The sequence below is a fragment of the Xyrauchen texanus genome, chromosome 38, assembly GCF_025860055.1.
Source record: "Xyrauchen texanus isolate HMW12.3.18 chromosome 38, RBS_HiC_50CHRs, whole genome shotgun sequence".
Classification (NCBI taxonomy): Eukaryota; Metazoa; Chordata; class Actinopteri; order Cypriniformes; family Catostomidae; genus Xyrauchen; species Xyrauchen texanus.
The window spans coordinates 34,799,721-34,822,707 of record NC_068313.1 but is presented as its reverse complement, the minus strand read 5'-3'; the positions used below and the strand labels follow the sequence as shown (position 1 = coordinate 34,822,707).

Below are 22,987 nucleotides of genomic sequence, written 5' to 3'. Positions count from 1 at the left end.
TTGCAGGGATATTCTTTAAAATACCAAATAGTCTCGTTCAGTGGTAAGGACACCGATCAGGGAGTCGGCCATTTCTTGGGCTTTCTAAGAATTCAATTGTACATTGAAAACCACTAGCACAACCAAGACTTTGCTCCCAATTTATTTCTCATATTTAATGTACAATCAGCATCTGCTGCCTTATCAGACAAATGAATGACAGTAATGCAGCACGTTCAGCAATTACTCGCACACATCACAGCTTGACTGATTAATGCAAAATAATTACACAGCAGAAATGCTGGTCTGACAAAAATGAACATTTTCCATACACACATTTTCATCCACAACGGAGTTGTTGACTAGCTACATTTCTAAACACAACAGCACTATTTTAGTCTCATTGCAAGCATGTCTATTATACCTTGTAATGGATATAATTCATAAAATCAAGCAGTTGATGAACAGATGGAGATTTTATAGACTGATAAATGTTTGACAAATGGCATAGAAGATTAAGGACGATAGCTTGTTTTGTGAGCAGCTTGTGCATGAAGTCTTATGAAGGCATACGATCACTCTGAATGATGAACAGTTCGTAATTTAAGACGTCCATAAACAGCACAGAAATTCAATGGAAGCTCTGTTTAAAACATCAAACTTCATTCTGGTAACATGACGTTAAAGTGAGTCTCCATGTACTGCCATTGTATTGAAGTCAGCTGACAGGATATTCATTGAATTATTTCTTCTTGTGTTCCACAGAAAGAAAGTAATTGGGAAGGACAATTGGGAGGGTGAGTAAATGATTTTAGGTTTAATCTCAAGCTATTTACTTGAAAGCATTGAACAAGATGACAAACTTGGCTTTTGTGAGCGTGAAGAATCCCTAATCGGGTGAAACGGATGGCTTCTCTCCAGTATGAACGCTCTCATGTGATTTCCGTTGCTTTGAATAAGCGAATCTCTTGTCACAATGTGAGCACTTGTAAGGTTTCTCTCCAGTGTGAATTCTCAGGTGTGCTTTTAATTGGTTGGCTGCAATGAAGCCCTTCCCACACACAAAGCACATATGATCTCTCCCACCAGTATGTATTTTCTGGTGATCTTTCCAATAGCTCAGCCATGAAAAACTCTTTCCGCAAAATGAACAAAAGTGAGGCCTTTCATTTGTATGAACTTTGAGGTGCGCTGTTAGCCTTGACTGCGTTGTGAATGTTTTATCACAGTCATCACAGTTAAATGGCTTTTCACCAGAGTGACTGCGGAGATGACTGGTGAGAGTGGATCCACGTGTGAAACTTTTTCCACACACATGACACGTGTGAGGTTTCTCTCCAGTGTGAATTTGCATGTGACTTTTGAGGTGTTCCTTTAGTGTGAAACTTCTTCCACACTGAGAGCATGCAAAAGTCTTGTCTCCCGTGTGCAATCTCATGTGACAATTAAGATATATTTTACTCAGAAAACTCTTTCCACACTGAGTGCATGTAAAAGTCTTCTCAACAGTGTGAAATCTCATGTGAGAATTAAGATGCGTTTTACTCAAGAAACTCTTTCCACACTGAGAGCATTTGTGGAAAGGGTGTATTTTCATGTGACTATTAGGGTTTCCTTGACGTGTAAATCTCTTTCCACAATGAGATGATGTGAAAGTCTCTCCACTGTGAATTCTCATGTGAGCATTAAGGCTCGGTTTACATATAAAACTCTTTCCACACTGAGAACATGAAAAAGGCTTCTCGCCGGTGTGAATTCTCGTGTGAATATTAAGGCTTTCTTTACGTGTGAAACTCTTTCCACACCGAGAGCATGAAAAAGGCCTCTCTCCAGTGTGAATTCTCATGTGATTATTTAGCGATTCCTTTGCTCTAAAACTCCTTCCACAATGATGGCAGGTGAACGGCTTCTCTCCGGTGTGAATTCTCATGTGATTTGTGAAGTGGTCTTTACGTGTAAAACTCTTTCCACACTCAGAGCATGTAAAGGGTTTCTCTCCAGTGTGAATTCTCATGTGTTTCTTAAGGTTGCTTTTAAGGGTGAAACTCTTTCCACACTGAAGGCAAGTGGCAGAGTTTTTGGCTCCGGTTTTTTTAGTTCTCTTTTGTGATAAATTCTTCTCAGTCTTTGAGCAAGACGCTTGTTCTTGTATAAAGTTAGACGATTTCTGAACCTGATGTTTCTCCTCCACTTTATTGAGTTCTTGACTTTCCTCTCTCAACTCCATGATTTCTAAAAAAACACATTAAATTACCAAATTACTGTAAATATACACAAATGTGAAATGAAACAAAATAAACATGAATAGCAGAAAGTAACAGATATCTTTGTTTCTATTTCTATGTGATGCTAAATCGCAAAAAGTCATTTTCACATTACGGTCATTTAAAACCTGGTAGACAACTGCTATGCAAGTTTATGATCTATGTGCATCAAGTAGTCGTTTGGTTACTATCATTTCATATTTTTTTTTATTTGATTAGTTGTTAATGCTTTACCGTAACACCATACATTATATACCTAAATGTGGTGTGTTAAATGAAAAAAGGAAGTTATAATCAGTATATCGAGTTCTTTAATAGGCCAGTTGAAGTCGCACAGACTCAAGAGTGTGCGGATGATGCGCACATATTTACGGCAAGTTTATTTTTGATAAATCCTGATGCATTGAATCTTGCGTACGTATATTTTTAATGCCCATTTTGTGCGTAGGCAACATTTATACATCAGGTCCCTGGTCACAGAAAATCTTGTTACATTAACAGCGTTGATGTTAATTGATGTTACGTTGATGCACGTCTGGCTTTTTTAAATGGCAGTTTTGGAGCAGTGGCTTCTTCCTTGCGGAGCAGCCTTTCAGGTTATGTTGATATAGGACTCGTTTTACTGTGGATCTAGATACTCGTCCACCTGTTTCCTCCAACATCTTCACAAGGTCCTTTGCTCTTGTTCTGGGATCGATTTGCACTTTTCGCACCAAATTATGTTCATTTCTAGGAGACAAAACGAGTCTCCTTTCTGAGCGGTATGATGGCTGCCTGGTCCCATGGTGTTTATGCTTGTGTACTATTGTTTGTACAGATGAACGTGGCACCTTCAGGTGTTTGGAAATTGCTCCCAAGGATGAACCAGACTTGTGAAGGTCCAAAATTTATTTTATTTTTTTAGGTCTTGGCTGATTTCCTTTGATTTTCCCATGATGTCAAGCAAAGAGGCACGGAGTTTGAGGGTAGGCCTTAAAATACATCCACAGGTACACCTCCAATTGACTCCAATTAGCCTCATCAGAAGCTAATTGGCTAAAGGCTTGACATAATTTTCTGGAATTTTCTGTACCTTTTGGAATGCTTAAAGGCACTGTTAAATTGTTGGAAAAATGTCACGTGTCATGCACAAAGTAGATGTCCTAAACGACTTGCCAAAACTATAGTTTATTATGAAATTTTTTTAATGACATAAACTCAACAAAAAGTTAATTCCAAAAGGACTGTTTAGTGTAAAACATGTTGAAGATTAGTGTACAGGCAGTCAGTTCATTAAATGATGAGCCGTTTCATCACAAAAGCAGTTTATTCAGTGTAATGAAGCATCTCCTACATAGACATCCATTAAAAAAAACGACCTCTCGTCTCCTTGGCAGTTTAGCGACCATAGAATATCTATGGGACTGCTACGTTATGCTATTTTAGCCTAAGCTTGTAGTCTCTATGCAAGAAGGGTTCTGCCTCTACCTTCAATGTGCTGCGATGTGGGATGCAGCAAAAGCCGGCTAAATGTTTGTTTCTAATCATGTAAAAATCATGAAATGGTGATACTGCTGTTTGACCAGAGCCAAAATATATATATTTTTTTCTTAAATCATATTTTATCTTTCAAGTGGCACGGCTTAATTTAGCCAAGGTCAAGCAGTGATGAAGGGAGAGCGCAGGGACGTATCTGTACACGTGCCAATTATATTTATAACGTCATCGATTCGGATACAATTAAACTGGAAATGCACTTAGTATGATGTTATTCTTTAATAACACCTATTAATGTCATAATTTTCACACATTCTAATAAATAAAGCACTATAATGTGAATATATAGTTTATATTTAACATGTATATACTAATGTTAGTCAATAACACATCATAAGATTATGAAGCAAAGACTTAATTCACACCACCACAACCATGTAAACATTAGTCTTATACACTAATATGTCTCGGTTGCTTTCTGTGTATTCTTCCGAGTTTAAAGCAGCCTATAGCTTTGGCTATAGTTTTGTTGACCTCAGACCTGTGTACACCTTCGCTAGGTCTTAAAAGGTTTTTCTTGAAATAGTTTTACGGGTCTGCCATTACTTCCTCCTGCTGATGGTCACAAATACAGCAGCAGCAGCGGGCAAAGTGACGTCACTGAAATAGGTCACTTTAATGCTACCATCAATATTGCATTTGCAAAATACAATACAAATAATAATATTAACAATGTTAATCATAATAACTCACTTTCTTCACAGTATGGTGCCAAAAAAAAACAGAAAAAACAACGATGGTGACAAAATTGTCCCTTTGCGCCTCCTGGCGGCGATTTTGCGAACATGTCTCACGTGTGAGAATTTAAAGTTTTCACGCGGCGGTACTCCCCGTGGTAGTAAGGCTCAATCTGGTTGCTTACTAGGGCTGGGTGATAGGACGATGTAATCGGACATCAACGATGTCTTACAAATATCCCGATTGTGAACCAACAGGGAGGACTAAACAATCCTCCCTTTTGGACTGTTATATAGTCAGCAGCCTGATGACACTCGTTTAATTACACTGGTGGCCAAAAGTTTGGATTAATGTACAGATTTGGTACTTTAATTCACCAAAGTGGCATTCAACTGATCACAAAGTATGGTCAGAACATTACTGATGTAAAAAACAGCACCATCAATATTGGAAAAAATTCATTTTTTATCAAATTTAGACAGCAGCATCACTCCAACACCTTATCCTTGAGTATTCATGATAAATTGGTAATTTGGTGCTAGAAATCACTCGCCATTATATCAAACACAGTTGAAAGCTATTTGGTTCATAAAATGAAGCTTAACATTGTGTTTGTTTTTGAGTTTCCACAGTGTGCAATAGACTGGCACGTCTTAAGGTCAATATTAGGTCAAAACTGGCAAAAAAGAAACGGCTTTCTCTAGAAACTCGTCAGTCAATCATTGTTTTGAGGAATGAAGGTGATACAATGCTTGAAATTGCCAAAAAACTGAAGATTTCATACAAAGGTGTAACTACAGTCTTCAAAGACAAAGCACAACTGTCTCTAACAAGGACAGAAAGAGATGTGGAAGACCAGATGTACAACTAAACAAGAGGATAAGTACATCAGAGACTCTAGTTTGAGAAATAGATGCCTCTCATGTCCTCCGCTGACAGCGTCATTGAATTCTACCTGCTCAACACCAGTTTCATGTACAACAGTAAAGAGAAGACTCAGGAGGACTTATGGGAAGAATTGTAAAGAAAAAGACACTTTTGAAACAGAAAAACAAAAAGAAAAGGTTTGAGTGGGCAAAGAAACACAGACATTGGACAACAGATAATTGGAAAAGAGTGTTACGGATCTAAACCCCATTGAGCTTTTGTGGGATCAATTAGACTGTAAGGTGCGTGAGAAATGCCCGACAAGACAGTCACATCTATGGCAAGTGCTACAGGAAGTGTGGGGTGAAAGGTCAAGTGCTACAGGAAGTGAGGGGTGAAATGTCACCGGAGTATCTTGACAAACTGACCGCTGGAATAACAAGGATCTGCAAAGCTGTCATTGCGGCATGTGAAGGACTTTATGATGAGAAAGCTTTAAAGTAGTTTAAGAAGTTCAAATTGTAATAGTAATTTTTCACATTATTAATGTTCTGACTATACATAGTGATCACTTGAATGACACTTTGGTGAATAAAAGTACCAAATTCTTTCCATAAGAGCAAAATCTGTACATTAATCCAAACTTTTAGCCGCCAGTGTATGTTATAAGGACCTACAGAGCTTCAACATTTTTATAAAAATCTTAATTTGTGTTCTGTTGAAGAAAGACAGTCATACACATCTGGGATGGCATCAGGGTAAGTGAATAATGAGCGAATTTTAATATTTGTATCTTCCATTTACCTTACATTGTGGCACTCTTTAAAATGTTGGATCCAACAGATCCATGTTCAGTGGAAATGATCTATTCTTTGTATAACTTTTGTTAATTTTGAAACCATAATTCCAAAATAATTCAGTGATCTGATGACAAAATAAGGTAAGTTGTGGCAAAATATCAGTATCAAAATCAATGTATCCCTAAAAGAAAGTATATAGAAAATGACAGGACAATGTAGGTCAAATTATATTCAGATCATAGGGATGTAAACAATAACAAAGACCCCGTTTACACCTGATATTAACCGTGAACGTGAAATACTATTTTTAAAACTCTAAATTCAATTTTAATAGACCTTTTGCAAACAAGCACTGAAGCTAAAATGAATTGAATAAAAGTTGTTTTTAAATGGAACAAGTTGTGTGCCGTTTACACATTCAACTGATATTAATTTATAGATTTATAATGAATTTGTGTCTTTTGCCATCCTAAAGCTGATTTCAAACCAGGTGCATTAACATCTGAGCTCTTTCAACATTACATTGCTGTATATTGATTATAGCCTATATACAATTAGTAAATTATTTTGAATCATTGAAATTTGTTGAAATGGTGAATTCCACCTGAAAGTTTTATTGAAATTAACCCTTGTGTGACCTTCGGGACATTTTTGTATTTAAAAAAAATAAATTTGAACATTTTGGCTGTGTTAATGTCAACGGCATACATTTTTGCCAAAAGTGTGAATTTTTGGGGTATGTATCTCCTCAGTTCCTATAACACCTCTATAATGCACGGTGTACACAAAATAGTTACACTCACGACCTTCAGGACAAAAATGTCCCCATTGATACCCATTAAATCTGCAATATTTGATCCCAGTGCCTTTAAATCATAAAAGCATGAATTTTATGATATTATGCTTTCATTCCGGAGCCCTTGCTTCAAAATATAAATTTGTAATCATTTCCACCAGATGGTGCCATTTTCCTCATGTTTAGCCTATGGAGCAAATACATGCTTTTCCCCTATGTTCTGTATTATAGAGCACTGCAGGACAATTGAATAAATGAAAAGGCTAAAATTGTGTGGGTGTGTTGGTATGGATGTCAGAGTGTGTTTTGTGTGTGTGTGTGTGTGTGTGTGTGTGTGTGTGTGTGTGTGTAAAAAAACAACAGAGGCATTATGTAAACAAACTGGCATTTAAAGGGTTAAAATCCTGAAAATGCATGAATAATTGGTAGTTATGACAGGTTAAATCAATGACAGGACTGATGTTGGTTAAATTAACTCATTAAAAGTGGAAAATAATATTAATATATAATATTTTTTGGCAGTTTTTTGACGCTGACATTTTTGTCCTCCAAGGACCTCACAATGGTTAAGTGTAGACCCCGATTACAGCTGATATTAAGATGTGTCTCTGTGATCCGATCACATGTGGTCGGGTGAGACACATCGCTGTTTACACCTGGTCGCTTAAACGCGACTCCTTTGACCAATTATGTTCGGATTTCAAGGGTAGAGTCTCTGATTTCATGACGACACACACCCAGGGCTTGAGCTGAGGAAGGAATGCGAGTACCACATATAGCAAGAAATACCAAAAACAATCCCCCTTGTGAAACCACCATCTCATTTAGATCAATTATGCCATGTATTACTTACTAGTAATCGTGCAAGAACAATATTTAATTATCTATGTTACCCATCAAACTTACTATCAGTTTGCACACATTTAGTTCACGTACCAGAGATAAATTGTGTTATAGTTGTAGTCGTCTCACTTCACTGATGCGGTTCATACGTCCAGTTGCTTTTTAAGAAAACGTAACACTTTAATTTCCGTTAGTTCCAGGCATCCAGACACCGAATAACATGGTCCACATTTTAATAATGAAACTGATGACAATCGTGTTTACGTTTCGAACGTTAATCGTGTTAAAGTCACAATGAAAGAAGCGCCTCCCGCTGTTGTTTTGAATGAGCAACTAGCCGGAAATGTTCGCCTAAAAGACGTCACTTCCGAATCTTCCATACTTCTATCAGAACCTCCGAGTGTTTCCCATATCGGAACACTGACGTGGAGACTAGAGGCTGTTCTTATTAAATGGATGTCTATGGAGGAGATGCCTCAGTGTGCTAAACAATCGGCTTTCAGCTAATCTTAAACAGGTTTTACACCACATTAATTAGCAAGGTATCCACAAACGGTGACTTACTCTCGTAACGCTCTTGTTGACCGTTAGTCTCTCTTATGATAGAGCCGCGGAGGTTATCCCATATTAACGGATCTCTGCAAATGAACACGAAGAGCCGTAAACGGACACCTACCTGTCGTAAAACTGTCCTTGTCTTCTTTGATAAAACAGCATTATCGTAGTAAACTCCACATAGTTCACTGCAAAAAATTTTTTTTAAGTGTTGTAGATTAGCGCACATGAGGTCAATTCATGAAGTGAACAGCCATTTCCACACAAAAGCAGTCGATTCAGCACTGAAGCATCTCCTCCATAGATATCCATAAAAACGGCCTCTTGTCTGCTCAGTGTACCGGCCATAGAATGTCTATGGACCGACCGCTGTGTAATGCATTGCTAACATTGTAGGTACATCTGGGTAGAAGGGCTCTGATCAAAGTCAGATTATTTATATTTATTTATTTCAGCAGCTGCATTTAAGCGATGGCCATATCGGTTTTTTGACGTCAATGCAGCAAACATTTCAGAATAATCAGAAGAGGTCTGAAATTAGTCGCTATAAATTAACTAAACATCATTGTTTGTTGTTAAAAATAGAGAGCATTTAGGGTACATTTTAGGTTGTATATGGGCTATATTTCTCCCTAACACCAGTAATGGGGAAAAAAAGGAAAAATACAACTCAATCTCTTATATGTGGCACATTATTTTGGCTACCGAACTAACTGAATTACCTTAAATATTTACCCCAAAATTTTTTATTGTAATTTACTTATTCTCATGCCATTCCAATATGACATCTTGAAGTCCGTTTTATGTTCACGAGCACAATGAAAGAAGCTTTTTTCACTGTGGCTAGCATCTTCACTCCAGAACTTGCATTGTTCAATGCTTAAAAACAACTCACGTGAACAAGCTGCTCTCATGCAATTATTAATGTCAAGATTTTCACTGCAAAACATAAAACCTAAAAAGGGGGGAGGGGGGACTTGGAATCTGACACATGAGCCACCTCTTTGTAATACATTTGAGTCCTTTTTTAAGCTTTAAATCCACTGCCATTGTTTTGAAAAGACGTGCAGTTATATTTATTAAAATATCAAATATAGTTCAGTTGTTTATAGCACTGAGTCGGCTATTTCTACGGCTGCCCCATTCGCAAAGCAAGAACTCGCACACATGCAGCTTGACTGATTAATGCAAACTAATAATACAGCAGAAATACTGGTGTGACAAAAACAACATATTTCCCTAACATATATTCAGCCATATTAAGATTTCTGCATTCTGTCTCTTAATGTCATTGCAGCAGGTCTTTTCCTTTCTCAATGCCATTCAACAGCTATTATTAATACAAAATTAACTTCACCACCCCCCCATCACACACGGGAGGGGTGGGGGAACAGGTTTGCTTATCTCCAATTCATGGAAATGTACTCCCCTGTCATCTCTGTGTGACAAAAACTCCTTTGAACTACATACAGTTACTATTACCATCCTGTTAAAATCCATTTTGCAGTTATATATCACCCTCCAGGTCAACTTCTTGGAGGAGCTGGATGTGCTTCCCTGAGGATGGTATCCCACTTGTTGTGCTTGGTGACTTCAACATCACAGGTAGTGCTGTCTATGTCTCACCAACTAGATCCTGGGGTACCTCAGGGTTCAGTATATGGAGAATAGGAGGGGCCCATATACATGTCATCTCTGGGATCTGTCATTCAGGCACATGGTTTTTCCTACCTAACAACTGTACCTCTCATTCCAGCATGACGATCCTTCAGTAGCTGCACATATCTCAGCCTGCCTGGTAGACATCTTGTGTTGAATGAAAGAACACCACCTCCAACTCAACCTTGTTAAAACCGAACTTCTTGTGATTCCAGTGATCCCAGCATGATTTCACCATTCAACTAGACTCGTCAACAATCACACCATCAAAGACAGGCAGAAATATTGGGGTTGTGTTCGACGATCAGTTAAACTTCACGGACCACATTGCAAGGACAGCCCGATCGTGCAGATTTGCTCTGTAAAACATCAGGAAAATCCGGGTATGCCACACAACCCCTCGTCCAGGCGTTTGTGCTATCCAGGCTGGACTACAACAATGGTCTTCTGGTAGTCCTTCCATCATGTACAGTCAAACCTCTGCAATTGATCCCAAATGAAGCAGCGTGATTGGTCTTCAACGAGCCCAAAAGAGCACACGTCACGCCTCTATTCGTCAAACTGCACTGGCTGCCAATGGCTGCTCGCCTTAAGTTCAAGGCATTGACGCTTGGTTACAGAACAACCACCGGCTCTTCACTCATTACTTCAGGTCTACATGCCCTCTAGAAGTTTGCATTGTGTGGGTAACAGGTGCCTCCTAGTACCATCTCAAATAAGCAAAAAACCACTGTCATAAAACTGATTTCAATCTAAAATAGTAAGTGAAAGCTCAGATTATTTCAAAAAATAAATGATCTGGCAATCGATAACATACCAGCTGAGTTCTGGGAACACAAACAGTTAGACTCGAGTCTGTAGTTGAACATGCACCATTGGAACCCATGAGAAGATAACTTCAAACTTCATTGTTTCAGGCAACAACTGCCATTGTATTGGAGTCAGGTGACAGGATTTTTATTAAATTATTTCCTATTGTGCTCTACAGATGAAAGTAAGTCACTAGGAATGGCATGAGGGTGAGTAAACGGGGGCAGTGGTGGCTCAGTGGTTGAGGCTCAGGGTTACTGACCAGAAGATCAGGGGTTCAAGCTCCAGCACCATCAAGATGCCACTGTTGGGCCCTTGAGCAAGGCACTTAACTCCAGGTTGCTCCGGGGAGATTGTCCCTGTAATAAGTGCACTGTATTGCCAAATGCATAAATGTAAATGTAAAATGTAAATTATTTACAGCTGAATCTCATGCCATTTACTGGAAAGCACTGAACCCGAAGATCAACTTTGCTCACTTTTACAGCTAGTGCAAAGACTCCTTGATCGTGTGAAACGTCGAGGGCTTGTTTGATGGTTTCTCTCCGGTATGAATTCTCTCATGTGATTTCACGTCTCCTGACAAAGTGAATCTCTTGTCACAATATGAGCACTTGTAAGGTTTCTCTCCAGTATGAATTCTCAGGTGCCTTTTCAAATGGCTGGCTGTAATGAAGCCCTTCCCACAATACGAGCACACGTGATCTTTTACACCAGTATGTATTTTCTCGTGATCTTTCCAAGAGCTCAGCTGTAAAAAACTCTTTCCACAAAATGAACATGAGTGAGGCTTTTCATTTGCATGGATTCGTAGGTGTGCTGTTAGCACTGACTGCAATATAAATCTTTTACCACATTGATCACAGTTAAATGGCCTTTCATCAGAGTGCCCGCGTAGATGATTTTTCAGAGACTGTGGACGTGTGAAAACTTTCCCACATTGATGACATGTATTAGACTTCTCTCCAGTGTGAACGTTCATGTGACTATTGAGATGTTCTTTTAGTCTGAAACGCCATCCACACTGAGAGCATGTGTACGGCTTCACTCCGGTGTGAATTCTCATGTGACTTTTCAGCTTTTCTTTTGATCTGAAACACTTTCCACACCGAGGACAGGTGACAGACTTTTGGGCTTTTGTTCTTCCAGTTCTCCTTTGTGAGGAATTCATCGCCGTCTGTGAGCAACTAGATTCTTCTTCTATGAAGTTAGAAGATTTCTGAAGTTTCTCCTCCACTTTATTCAGTTCTTTACTTTCTGGCTCAGGTGGTAGAGTGGGTCGGCCGCTAATCGCAGGGTTGGCGGTTCGATTCCCAGCCCACACGACCTTGGGCAAGACACTGAACCCCAAGTTGCTCCCGATCACAGGCTAGAGCCTTGCCGCCATTGGTGTATGTGTATGAGTGTGAATGGGACACAGTGTAAAGCGCTTTGGTATCCACTGAGGTTAATAAAATGCGCTATATAAGTGCAGACCATTTACAATTGTAGTGAGAAGAATGCCATTCTACAATGCTATTCTGAGATGCGGGTTGGCGGCATGAGGACGACACAATACTACACAATATTGGGCAGGTGGTTTTAATGTTGTGAATGTATATATATTCTGAGTGTTTAACCTCTTGGCTCACCATGAGTGTCACTTGCAGCATACTCATGTCGGTTGCTGTCCCGCAGGTATGCAGCATCATGTTTCCCATCTGGGCTCTGTGGCGTGATGGGACTCTGTTCCCCATAGCATAGTGACACAATGTCAAGTGACACTGTGCCGTAAGGGAACGTCTTGGTTACATATGTAACCTCTGTTCCTTGAGATGAAGGGAATGAGACATTACGTAAAATGGCCGCATTATGGACTCAGGGAATTGTGTTTGCATGCCAGCTTTTATACCGGACAGCTTTGCGACTTAAAGGCCGGGGCTTAAACACCATAGCCAATCCTGACGTTATTGTAGAAGGGTTTGAACTAGGTTGTGTAGGACACTCGCCATAGCATAAGCTTAGTGATGCAATGTCTCGTTCCCTTCATCTCAGGGAACCAAGGTTGCATACGCAACCGAGATGATTTTGGACTACAACCTGAACAGCTCTAGTGGCGAAAAAAGAAATATGGAGATTGATGTTTGACGGGTCATTTCATTTATGATTAAATGGTCAGAAAATGTTGCAATTTTCCAAATGACATTTGAAATATTTAGAATTTTGCCTCAATATGGTTTGTTACATTTCAGAATTTGATACATTGTCCAATCTCTAATCAAAGTATTCTCGAAATGTAAGCTTTGAGTGTGTGCCTGTAGAAATTATATTTAAATACAAATAGAAAAAAAAACATTTGAACAAGAAAAGATTTTTAATTCTTTGTTTTATTTCTCATAATTTCATGTACATCAGCATTTGTGGCCTTGGTCAAAAACATCAAAATCAAACTAAAACCTGCCACATCCCAGCTTGACTGATTAATGAAAAACTAATTAAACAGCAGAGGGGGAATAAATAAATCTTTCCATACACATATTCATCCCCACTCGTGTTTTTGCCTATGCTCAAAAAAAAAAAATACTTTAGCCTATTTTTAGATTTACACATTTCATGAAACTCCATAATTGGATGGAATTTTGTTATAACGCATTGAAATGCATAAATCCTAAATAATGTTTCGGAGTGTAGCTTAATTTCCAAAACACAAAAGTACTCCTTTTAAGGCCCTGCACACTCATTGAGAAGTGTTAAGGCACACACATAGACACACAAAATGTATATGTGTAAATGTAACAAAGAAAAACCATGAAAACAAGTAATATAACTAGTCATGTTTGATTTAATTTAAGAGTTCTCTGTGCGACTGGCATAATGTTCCTTTTCCCAGGTTTGTTAAACTAATGACAACAAAGTTATAAGGTCTTTGCCAAACACTGTATAATTCTGCAGGTCTATCCCCCACCTTGCCTGTATGTTAATAAGATTAAACCCCAGGAAGACAAGAACCCATTCCCCCCAAATTCTCATTGTTCAAAGGATAAAACCATTTGGTACACAATGTTTATTCTGTCTGGATATTTAAGGAAAGCTGGCCCAGAGCTAGATGTTCTCTGTAGTCAGACGATCCCACATAGTGTGTAGTGGGGCTCGAACCAGTGTCCTTCTGATTACCAGTTATGTGCTTCGACCACTACACCACCACCACTTAACACCATTGACTTCCATTGTATGGACCAACAGAGCAGAGATATTCTTCTAAAAATCTTCCTTTGTGTTGAGCAGAAGAAAGAAAATCATTCATATCGGTGATGGCATGACAGATGTTGTCACTGATGATTTCCATATTCTGTCTACCGTATCCTGGTGGCTTTGATCTCAAACTATTTACTTGAAAATGTTGACCTTTGCTCACCGTGACAACTTTTGACAATGTTTTTCAATAGGAGTGAAGACTCTCTTATTTGGGGAAGCTTTATTCACACTGAGGGCAGTGGTATTGTTACTCTCCAGTATGAACTCATGTGTTTTCCGATGCACTCTCTTGTCACAATGAGCACTTGTCCCTCTAGTATTAATTGGTGTTTCTTCAAGTGTCTGGGTGTAATAAAGTCCTTTCCAGCACACATGTTTTTTTCTGATGATCTTTTAAACTGCTTGGCCATGAAAACCTCTTTCCACAATGTAAACACAAGTAAGGCCTTTCATTTGTATGAACTCTAAGGTGTTCGTTTAGACGTGACGGAAACATAAACTGTTTACCGCATTGATCACAGTTAAATGGCTTTTTACCAGAGTGAATGCTGAGATGACTCGTGAGTGTGTATGCACATTTGAAACTTTTCCCACACAGATGACACGTGAAAGATTTCTCTCTAGTGTGAATCCTAATGTGACTCTTGAGGTGTTCTTTTAGTCTGAAAGTCTTTCCACACTGAGGGCACGTGTAAGGCTTCTCTCCATTGTGAATTCTCATGTGCCTCTTAAGATCTTTTTCAAACTTAAAACTATTTCCACACTGAGGGCACGAGTGTGGCTTCTCCTCAGTGTGCACACTTAGGTGTCTTTTAAGGTCTCTTCTATGCATGAAACTTTTCCCACACTGATGGCATGCGTATGGCTTCTCTCCGGTGTGAACTTGTATATGACTCTTCAAGAGTTTTTTTTGTCTGAAACACTTTCCACATTGAGGGCACGTGAACGGTTTCTCTCCAGTGTGAATTCTCATGTGCTCCTTCAGTATACATTTAAATCTGAAGATCTTTCCACACTGAAGGCAGGTGAAAGATTTTTTGTCTTTTGTTCTTCGAGTTTTCCTTTGAAAGCAATTCTTCCCAGAGTGCGAGTTACTAGAAGATTCTTCTTGTGTGAAGTTTGAAGACTTCAGATTTTGAGGTTTCTCATCCGCTTCATTCAGTTCTTGACTTTCCTTTTTCACTTCTATTATGTCTAAAATAAACAACAAATGGCCAAATTACATATAGACAAACGTGACATGAAATGAAAATAAATAGCAGAGAGTAAAAGTCAAGTTTTCTAGATTTGCTTGATCATTATCCGTTTGGTTAAACCTGTGATTTTCCTGCATGAGGTTGTTACACAAATGTTCCCAAGTGGTCAATAACAGAAACACACACACACACACACACACACACACACACACACACACACACACACACACACACACACACACACACACACAAATTAACACCAACCTCTTTGTTCCTCAGTATCTTCATTCTGTTTCAGTCTGCATGATTCTGGATAACTCATGTCCTCACTTTCCTCTTTAACAAACTCCATCTTTTCCATTGTATATCACACAGATTTCAGTTGTTGCACCTGGAGATCTTCCTGCTGGTCTGAAGCACTTCTCTTGTAGGATGACGGGAATATTCACAGTATTTATTGGTAAATAGTTGCGGGAGTGGCTTCACTGAAAGTGTGAATTTTCATCTCTGTTATTGATGACCAAAGGTTCTGCCAAAATACAAAAAAAGTCACCGAAATAATTTATACAAATCCTGTTTTATATATATATATATATATATATATATATATATATATATATATAAAATCTCATTTTATTCACACATTTATGAACGTGTGTGTTTAAAATAGGGCTGCACCTAACGATTATTTTTTATCGATTAATCTAATGATTATTTTTCTGATTAATCGATTAATCTAACGACAAATTTGCAGATTTTTCTAAAGATTTTTTATTATTATTACTTGATTAATAGAACAATTCATTAACTCAAAATAAATATAAAATAAACTTCTCTTAAACACAAACAAATGTGCACTGCAGGGGCATTATTCTGCAACAAAAAATAGCCCCGTCTTAACTGGTAATCTCCATTTTACAGTCCAACATTAATTTTATTTTGGAGAGATTTTATGTTGGACTGCTAAACTCGAGGTTGCACAAGGATTTTAATTTTTACATTAGTTTAATGTATTTTGATGTTGATTTGCTAAATGTAATCAGCAATGTGATTAAGTAAGAACTTCAATTCTAGTAAAAGGAAAGTGCAATCTACATTTAGATATCCAACAACAAAATAAATGAAACAAAAATGTAAAATTCAAGTCAATTTCAGGAGGAATATCAAAACATTGTGCAACCTCGAGTTTAGCAGTCCAACATAAAATCATTTTACAGTAAAATTTGTGCAATTTGAGTAACACTTAAATGTGTTTCTAACAAGAATAACTAAAAACTTGTGCATTCTTAATCAAGTCTCAGTACACACCCAAATAACCACATACACCCAATCCCCCTCGTCTTACAGTAACATTAGAGCAATTCGAGCAACAGTTCACTTTTTTCAAACAGGAATACCAAACCATTGCAATCTGCATTAAATCTCAATGGGGCAAGGAATATAATTGAAATGATTTACAGACTGTAATGGTCACACAGTTTACGCCATTTTCTCACTCATACATGGCCATTAAACAGAAAATATAAAATGGCAAAATAACAAAATTAGATGACGCAAGGTGTAAATTACATTATCAGCGGTGCAGAAATTACTTTTAACATGGGGGGTGATGAGGAAACATTTAGAAAATATATTTTAAGTGACTACTACTAACAGAAACACGTGTTGTAATACTAATATGTCATGTTTGGGTGGGGACAAAAAGTAAACTGGCATGCGCTCTGGGATGCTTTCGCTTCAAGTGTTTGTTCATGGCGGTTGTACTGTTGTGATAAGCCATTTCCGATTTGCATAGCTTACACAGCACCACATTGTTGGGTCTCTGGCTAAAATACTCCCACGCTTTAGATGACCGTGGGGGAGATTTGTTTTTTAGCTGCAGTTTGTCCTTCGGGGAATCCACGCTTGCTGCCGTTTTAATTATTCCATTGCGAATGCAAATCGACGTATTTCTGTAATCAATGACATCGACGAATCGTCTGAGCCTTGGTTTAAAATCCCATTCACTAACATATGGGTGGAAGAAATATCAAAATTGAAAGAACCCCAAATATACAAAACATATAATTGCATGCTACGCTCCTCATTTTTAAAATGCTTTGGATTAAACCATCTGCTAAATTACTAAATGTTATATAAAACTTTTAAGTTCAAAAAGGGCATAAAAGGCAGTATGAAGGTAATCCATATGACACATGATGGTTGGTTTAATTCATGTCTTCTGAAGTGATATGATTGCTTTTGGGTGACAAACAGACCATGTGTAATGTTCACAATGTGTTGCAGATTAAATATAACAAGGATAACAATTATATTTGAAGTTAAAATGTTCATAAATCAACTTAAGATATATTATGTACTTAAATGTTATACCAAGTTGGAAAGACAGAACACATGAATGACATTGTGCTGGATCACTTTATTTCTTTATTTTACCTTTAGCAGCATCACATACGGTTTACATCATTACAACTAGGGATGCACCGATCTGATACCTGGATCGGTCCGATGAGCCCTATTAAAATCTGATTGCCTACTGTCATGTTCATTACTGTCAAGCACCAAACTGACATAAAAGAACCATAAAAACACCATTAAAGTAGTTACGACTCGTGCATTTTATTCAAAGCCACTTCAAGACATGGGATAGCTTTGTGAATCGCAAAAGACTGTGTTTAATAATATATAGTATGCACAAACAAACACAGAGGACTTCCTGGAGAGTTCAGAATGTAAAATACATCCAGATGGTTTTAAATCTGTCTGCTGAGCTGCATAAAGGTGCTCTGATGTTTGCCTTTCAATCTGCTACATTACTGACAGCACTGAAACTATAGCTGGCTAACAGAAAACAGACAAGAGTGACATGGTTGTCAAGGACAGGGTTAACGTTATATTAGCTATACTGAAAAGGGAAAATTATGGGGTCGTTGTTTATTAACATTCCAGTATGTATTTCACAAACTAGTTAGCAACTTACCGAGATGACACCGCTTAACGCCGCACCGCTTAACTCCACCCTGTCTGCAGAGCGACCGTCAGCTCAGAGTCAGCTCTGTAAACAATGGAGTCGGAGCACGCCATGCAGGACAAACTACGTTATGACACCAATTCTAAAGCATTGTTTTTGGCATTATATGTTCTGAAAACAAGTTTTCATATATGCCATACACTTAATTATCTGAAGCGAGGATAACAATTTTTTTTATATTGGCAATGATGAGATTTAGGTCCAGCAAATCCCTACGTGATAGTTTATTATTATTTTTGTTATTTTATTAACAATCTGCAACTTTCGCCATATACTTTGCCGATAACAATAGTAAAAAATAGATACATATTAAAATGTTTTGCCGTATCGCCCAGCCCTACTTTCATGCTGCCTTTAAGTCCTTTTCGGTGCTTTAAAGTTTTGGACCCAATAAACTTAAATTGTATGGACAAAAACACATCACACATTCTTCAAAATATATATTTTTTTGTGTTGTGCAATACAAAGAACATCATGCGAGTTTGGACGGCATGAGGGAATGCGAGAATTCTCCCTTTTAAAGAACACATTTAGGTTTAAAGCTCTTTCACAATATATGGAGCGAAAAAAATAAAGATGAAAAAATACCTAAATTAAAAGAAACCAGAAATAAATAAATGTCTAAAGGATTATTAATAAAACAATAAACAGAACAAAATATATTTTGCCCCCCCCCCAAAAAAATGGCCATTTGTCTGCACGAATCAATTTCCACATTTTGCGTTTTAACTTCTAACTTTTCATTTAGAGATTGTTTAACTGGGTTTTAGTTTTGTTACACTAAATGTAATTTATCACAGACTAAATAAATGCTGTCAAACGAATAGATTATTAAAATGTAAAATTAAAAGTTGTCATCATTTACTCACCCTCATGTCAGTCCAAACTCTCTTCTATGGAATTTTGAAGGATGTTCCATTTGCTGATTTCAACACAATGGCAGTTGATGAACGCATTAAAATGACCCGAAACGTCATTAAAGAAGTCCATGCGGCTTGTGCGTCATATTCAAAGTCTTCTGAAGCTATACGATTTCGTGGAAATAACTCTAAATGCACGAAAAGTTATTTTTGAGGGAAATACCCTATGACTTCCGCCATAGCTCTTAATTGCGCTTTCACGCGCGCATGAGATGAGATTGCTCCCAATGGCACGCGCTTAAAACTGCAAAAGCATCACGTGAACAAGCTTCTTTCAACCTGCTCTTATTATATAGAGGGGGGTAACATAATGTTGTGATATCTGTGAATGTGACCACGCCTTCACGTATTTGGCTAACCCTAACCATGGACATCACGCAACAAATAACAAGGCAATATAAATATTAAATATAAAATAAATTAAGCATAGCAACAAATGTGCTCGTGGGATATTTCCATCACTTAAGGAACTTCTCTTAAATATTTGCATGACTTTTCCAGGCCTAGCCATCGCAATTTTAAACTTCCAAGACAATTCCAGGTCGAATATGATTACAAAACCCTGCACGTTAAGTAAACCACATCTCTAGCTAATGCATCATAAGGCTTACAATATGTAATCAACTACATTTAACAACAGTAAATAACTGCATGTAAACAGCACACGTCTATTCAATACAAAGTCTTTATTCAATTCAGTCGAGCTTCTGTTATTAGATGCCTGTTTTAAGTGTTTTACCTGTTGTAGTTTTTGTTCTCTTCTCATCTGGATTTAATTTTGTTTGCGCTCTCAGAACACCCTCCAACCTGCCGCCATGATGCTTCCGCGTCACGCGACCACTTCTTCTTCTTCTGTTTTGGCGGCTCGCATTCTAAAATAGAGCACTGTCGCCATCTACTGTAGATTGCGGATCGGAGACGCTTTTCCTTCTCTCCCCAGACCATAGACTATCCCCTCTTACTGGATTTAAAAGCTTCTTTAAGGTTAATTATTGTTCTCGTTTCTTATGTAATTCATATGTTAGTTTATTTATTTCCTCTGTATATCTGTTGCACTGTATTAATGCATGTTCCACTGTTTCTCTAACTCCACAACAATCACATAATCCTGTAAAATGTTTTCCTATTACATACATTGATGAGTTAAGTCTTGTATGTCCCAGTCTAGATCAAATAAAATCTTCTTTTCACCTCCCACCTGAATTCCTTCCTCTTCCTACTAATGGTTATATTAAATGTAGATCCTAACATCTCTCTTCAAAAAAATGCATGCGGTACCGACCTTGGCCACCAGGTGCCACTATCAGTGAACACCCCCGTTCAGTTCAGAAAGACCAACAATTCCAGTTGTTACACGACAACGAATGCCATATCAAACGTATGTAACCTGATTTTGTCTTGATTAAGGTTTGCAAACCCTTAAATAAAGAATAAATGTATTATTCACTAATAAGCAGCAGAGAAAGCATTAAACACATAACATTACATGTTTACTGATGCCACCTGGTGGCCAAGGTTGGTACTACATGCATTATTTTGAAGAGAGAAAAAAAACATTTTGAAGAGAGAAAAAAAAAATTGAAGAGAGAAAAAAAAAATTAGGAAGAGAGAATGTAAGACTTTTTTCCCCGTTATTTATTTTTAATTTTTTCCACCTTGCGGTTCAGGGCTTCCATACATTTCCACCACATCCAAATTGTGTATTGTGTTTAATAGCATTCTGTCCTGGATTTTTGTATTTATTTATTTTTTGGAAAGGACATTTTTTAACATTTTAAAATGTTTTAAATACATTTTCCAACTCTACCTTGCTATGGCTGATTTTATCACTAACATTTGTTGTATCCTAAATCAAAATTATTTAATATTCGTACACCTTTTGCATAATTTGGTGAAATGATTGGAAATGAAATGATTTTTGCTTGATTGGAAATGATGGCCAATAAAAATATTCTGCTCACAAGTGACATTTCCCATGATTTTTTGTCCTCTTGGTTAACAAGTACACTAACTTTTGGGAAAACAAAATTAAAGAATTAGTGGCTAAATCGACAACAACTGCGGCGGTCGTAATTTTTTTTTAAATGTATAGGAATCATTTTCACACAATAAATGAATTTTCTTATTTCAAGATTGAAACTCTGGGACATGGGTGAAACAATCATCAAGTGTAAACAAATATACTCTTAAACAATATGGCAGCTACATCACTTCAGTGTACATTAACAGTAGTAAAAAAAACAGTTAAGCTAAAAAGTGTGTGAATTTTTGTAAATAATAAATAAAAGATTATATGTATATATAAAGTGTTCGTATGCCTTAAGAAGCCTTGTGTAACGTGATGCACGAGTAGCACAGACTATTTATAAAACACTTTTGGGTACTTTATTAAGCATGAAAGTGTTTCACTATGCTAGGACATTACATATTAAATGCAATGAGTAAACAATGACAGAATTTCCATTATGTTTCCATTATGATTTTTAGAAGAATATCTCAGCTCTGTTGGTCCATACAATGCAAGTGAAAGCACATAAACGCATCATGCAAGTACTCCATATTTTCAGAAGTGATATGATAGGTGTGTGTGAGAAAGATGTTGATATTGATTTAACCACTGGAGTCTTATGGATTACTTTTATGCCGATTTATATGATTTTTGGAGCTTCAACGTGTTGGCACCCATTCACTTGCATTGTATGGACCAACAGAGCTGATATATTCTTCTAAAAATCATCACTTGTGTTCTGCAGAGGAAAGAAAGTCACACACATCTCTGATGGCATGAGGGTGAGTAAATGACGAGAGAAAATTACTTTTTGGGTGGACTGTCCCTTTAAAGGAATATTCCTGGTTCAATACGAGTTAAACTCAATCGACAGCATTTGTGGCATAATGTTGATAACCACAAAAATGTATTTCAACTCGCCCCTTCTTTCCATTAAAATAAGGTTACAGTGAGGCACTTTTAATGGAAGTCAATGGGACCAATTTTTGGAGGTTGGCCGGAGAATCGGGGCAGCGGGGGCGGTATTGCACTCGCTCTATCGCACCGTTGTCACGAAAAGAGAGCTGAGCCGGAAGGCAAATCTCTCGACCTACCGGTCAATTTTCGTTCCTACCCTAACCTATGGTCATGAAGGCTGGGTCATGACCGAAAGAACTAGGTCGCGAGTACAAGCGGCCGAAATGGGTTTCCTCAGAAGGGTGGCGGGCTTCTCCCTTAGAGATAGGGTGAGGAGCTCAGTCATCCGTGAGGAGCTCGGAGTAAAGGAGCCAGTTGAGGTGGTTTGGGCATCTGGTAAGGATGCCCCCTGGATGCCTCCCTAGGGAGGTGTTTCAGGCACGTCCAGCTGGGAGGAGGCCTCGGGGAAGACCCAGGATTAGGTGGAGAGATTACATCTCCACACTGGCCTGGGAACGCCTCGGGGTCCCCCAGTCAGAGCTGGTTAATGTGGCTCGGGATAGGGAAGTTTGGGGCCCCCTGCTGGAGCAGCTGCCCCCGCGACCCGACTTCGGATAAGCGGTTGAAGATGGATGGATGTTTCGGAATTGGATTCAATCTGAATTATCACACTTCCTGTTTACTGTTGCGATTGTGCAATGCTTAACAAAAAACAGCCTATTGCAACAAATTTACTAGCTTGGAGAAAACATTATAAATTAAGCGAACAATTTTGAGGTCGGGTTTAGACTTATAATATGGTCAAGGGTGTCAGAGATGTTAAAAATAAGACATCTTTTAAATATCTAGTTTAAAACACTTGTGTCAAGTTCTTAGAAATATAATCGCTCTGTCTGAAATGGGTTTAAAAAATG

At 38.0% G+C, this 22,987-nt stretch overlaps 3 protein-coding genes across 3 annotated transcripts; all 3 read right to left on the bottom strand.

Moving 5' to 3' along the window:
• Window positions 1-153: 153 nt before the first annotated feature.
• On the bottom strand, window positions 154-8,062 carry LOC127631642 (gastrula zinc finger protein XlCGF57.1-like). The gene is made up of 2 exons (XM_052109914.1): window positions 7,857-8,062; window positions 154-2,211 (listed from the first exon to the last, which is right to left on the bottom strand). Exon 2 carries the CDS (start codon window positions 2,204-2,206, stop codon window positions 869-871), a length of 1,338 nt encoding a protein of 445 aa, XP_051965874.1. The 5' UTR covers window positions 2,207-2,211; window positions 7,857-8,062; the 3' UTR covers window positions 154-868.
• A 3,212-nt stretch (window positions 8,063-11,274) lies between these two features.
• Window positions 11,275-11,958, bottom strand: LOC127631715 (gastrula zinc finger protein XlCGF67.1-like). Its single transcript, XM_052109967.1, has one exon. The coding sequence runs from the start codon at window positions 11,956-11,958 to the stop codon at window positions 11,275-11,277; it is 684 nt and encodes a 227-aa protein (XP_051965927.1).
• Window positions 11,959-13,135: 1,177 nt separating this feature from the next.
• Window positions 13,136-19,997, bottom strand: LOC127631646 (gastrula zinc finger protein XlCGF8.2DB-like). The gene is made up of 3 exons (XM_052109924.1): window positions 19,908-19,997; window positions 15,482-15,746; window positions 13,136-15,215 (listed from the first exon to the last, which is right to left on the bottom strand). The coding sequence occupies exons 2-3, from the start codon at window positions 15,576-15,578 to the stop codon at window positions 14,356-14,358; spliced, it is 957 nt and encodes a 318-aa protein (XP_051965884.1). The 5' UTR covers window positions 15,579-15,746; window positions 19,908-19,997; the 3' UTR covers window positions 13,136-14,355.
• Window positions 19,998-22,987: the final 2,990 nt, after the last annotated feature.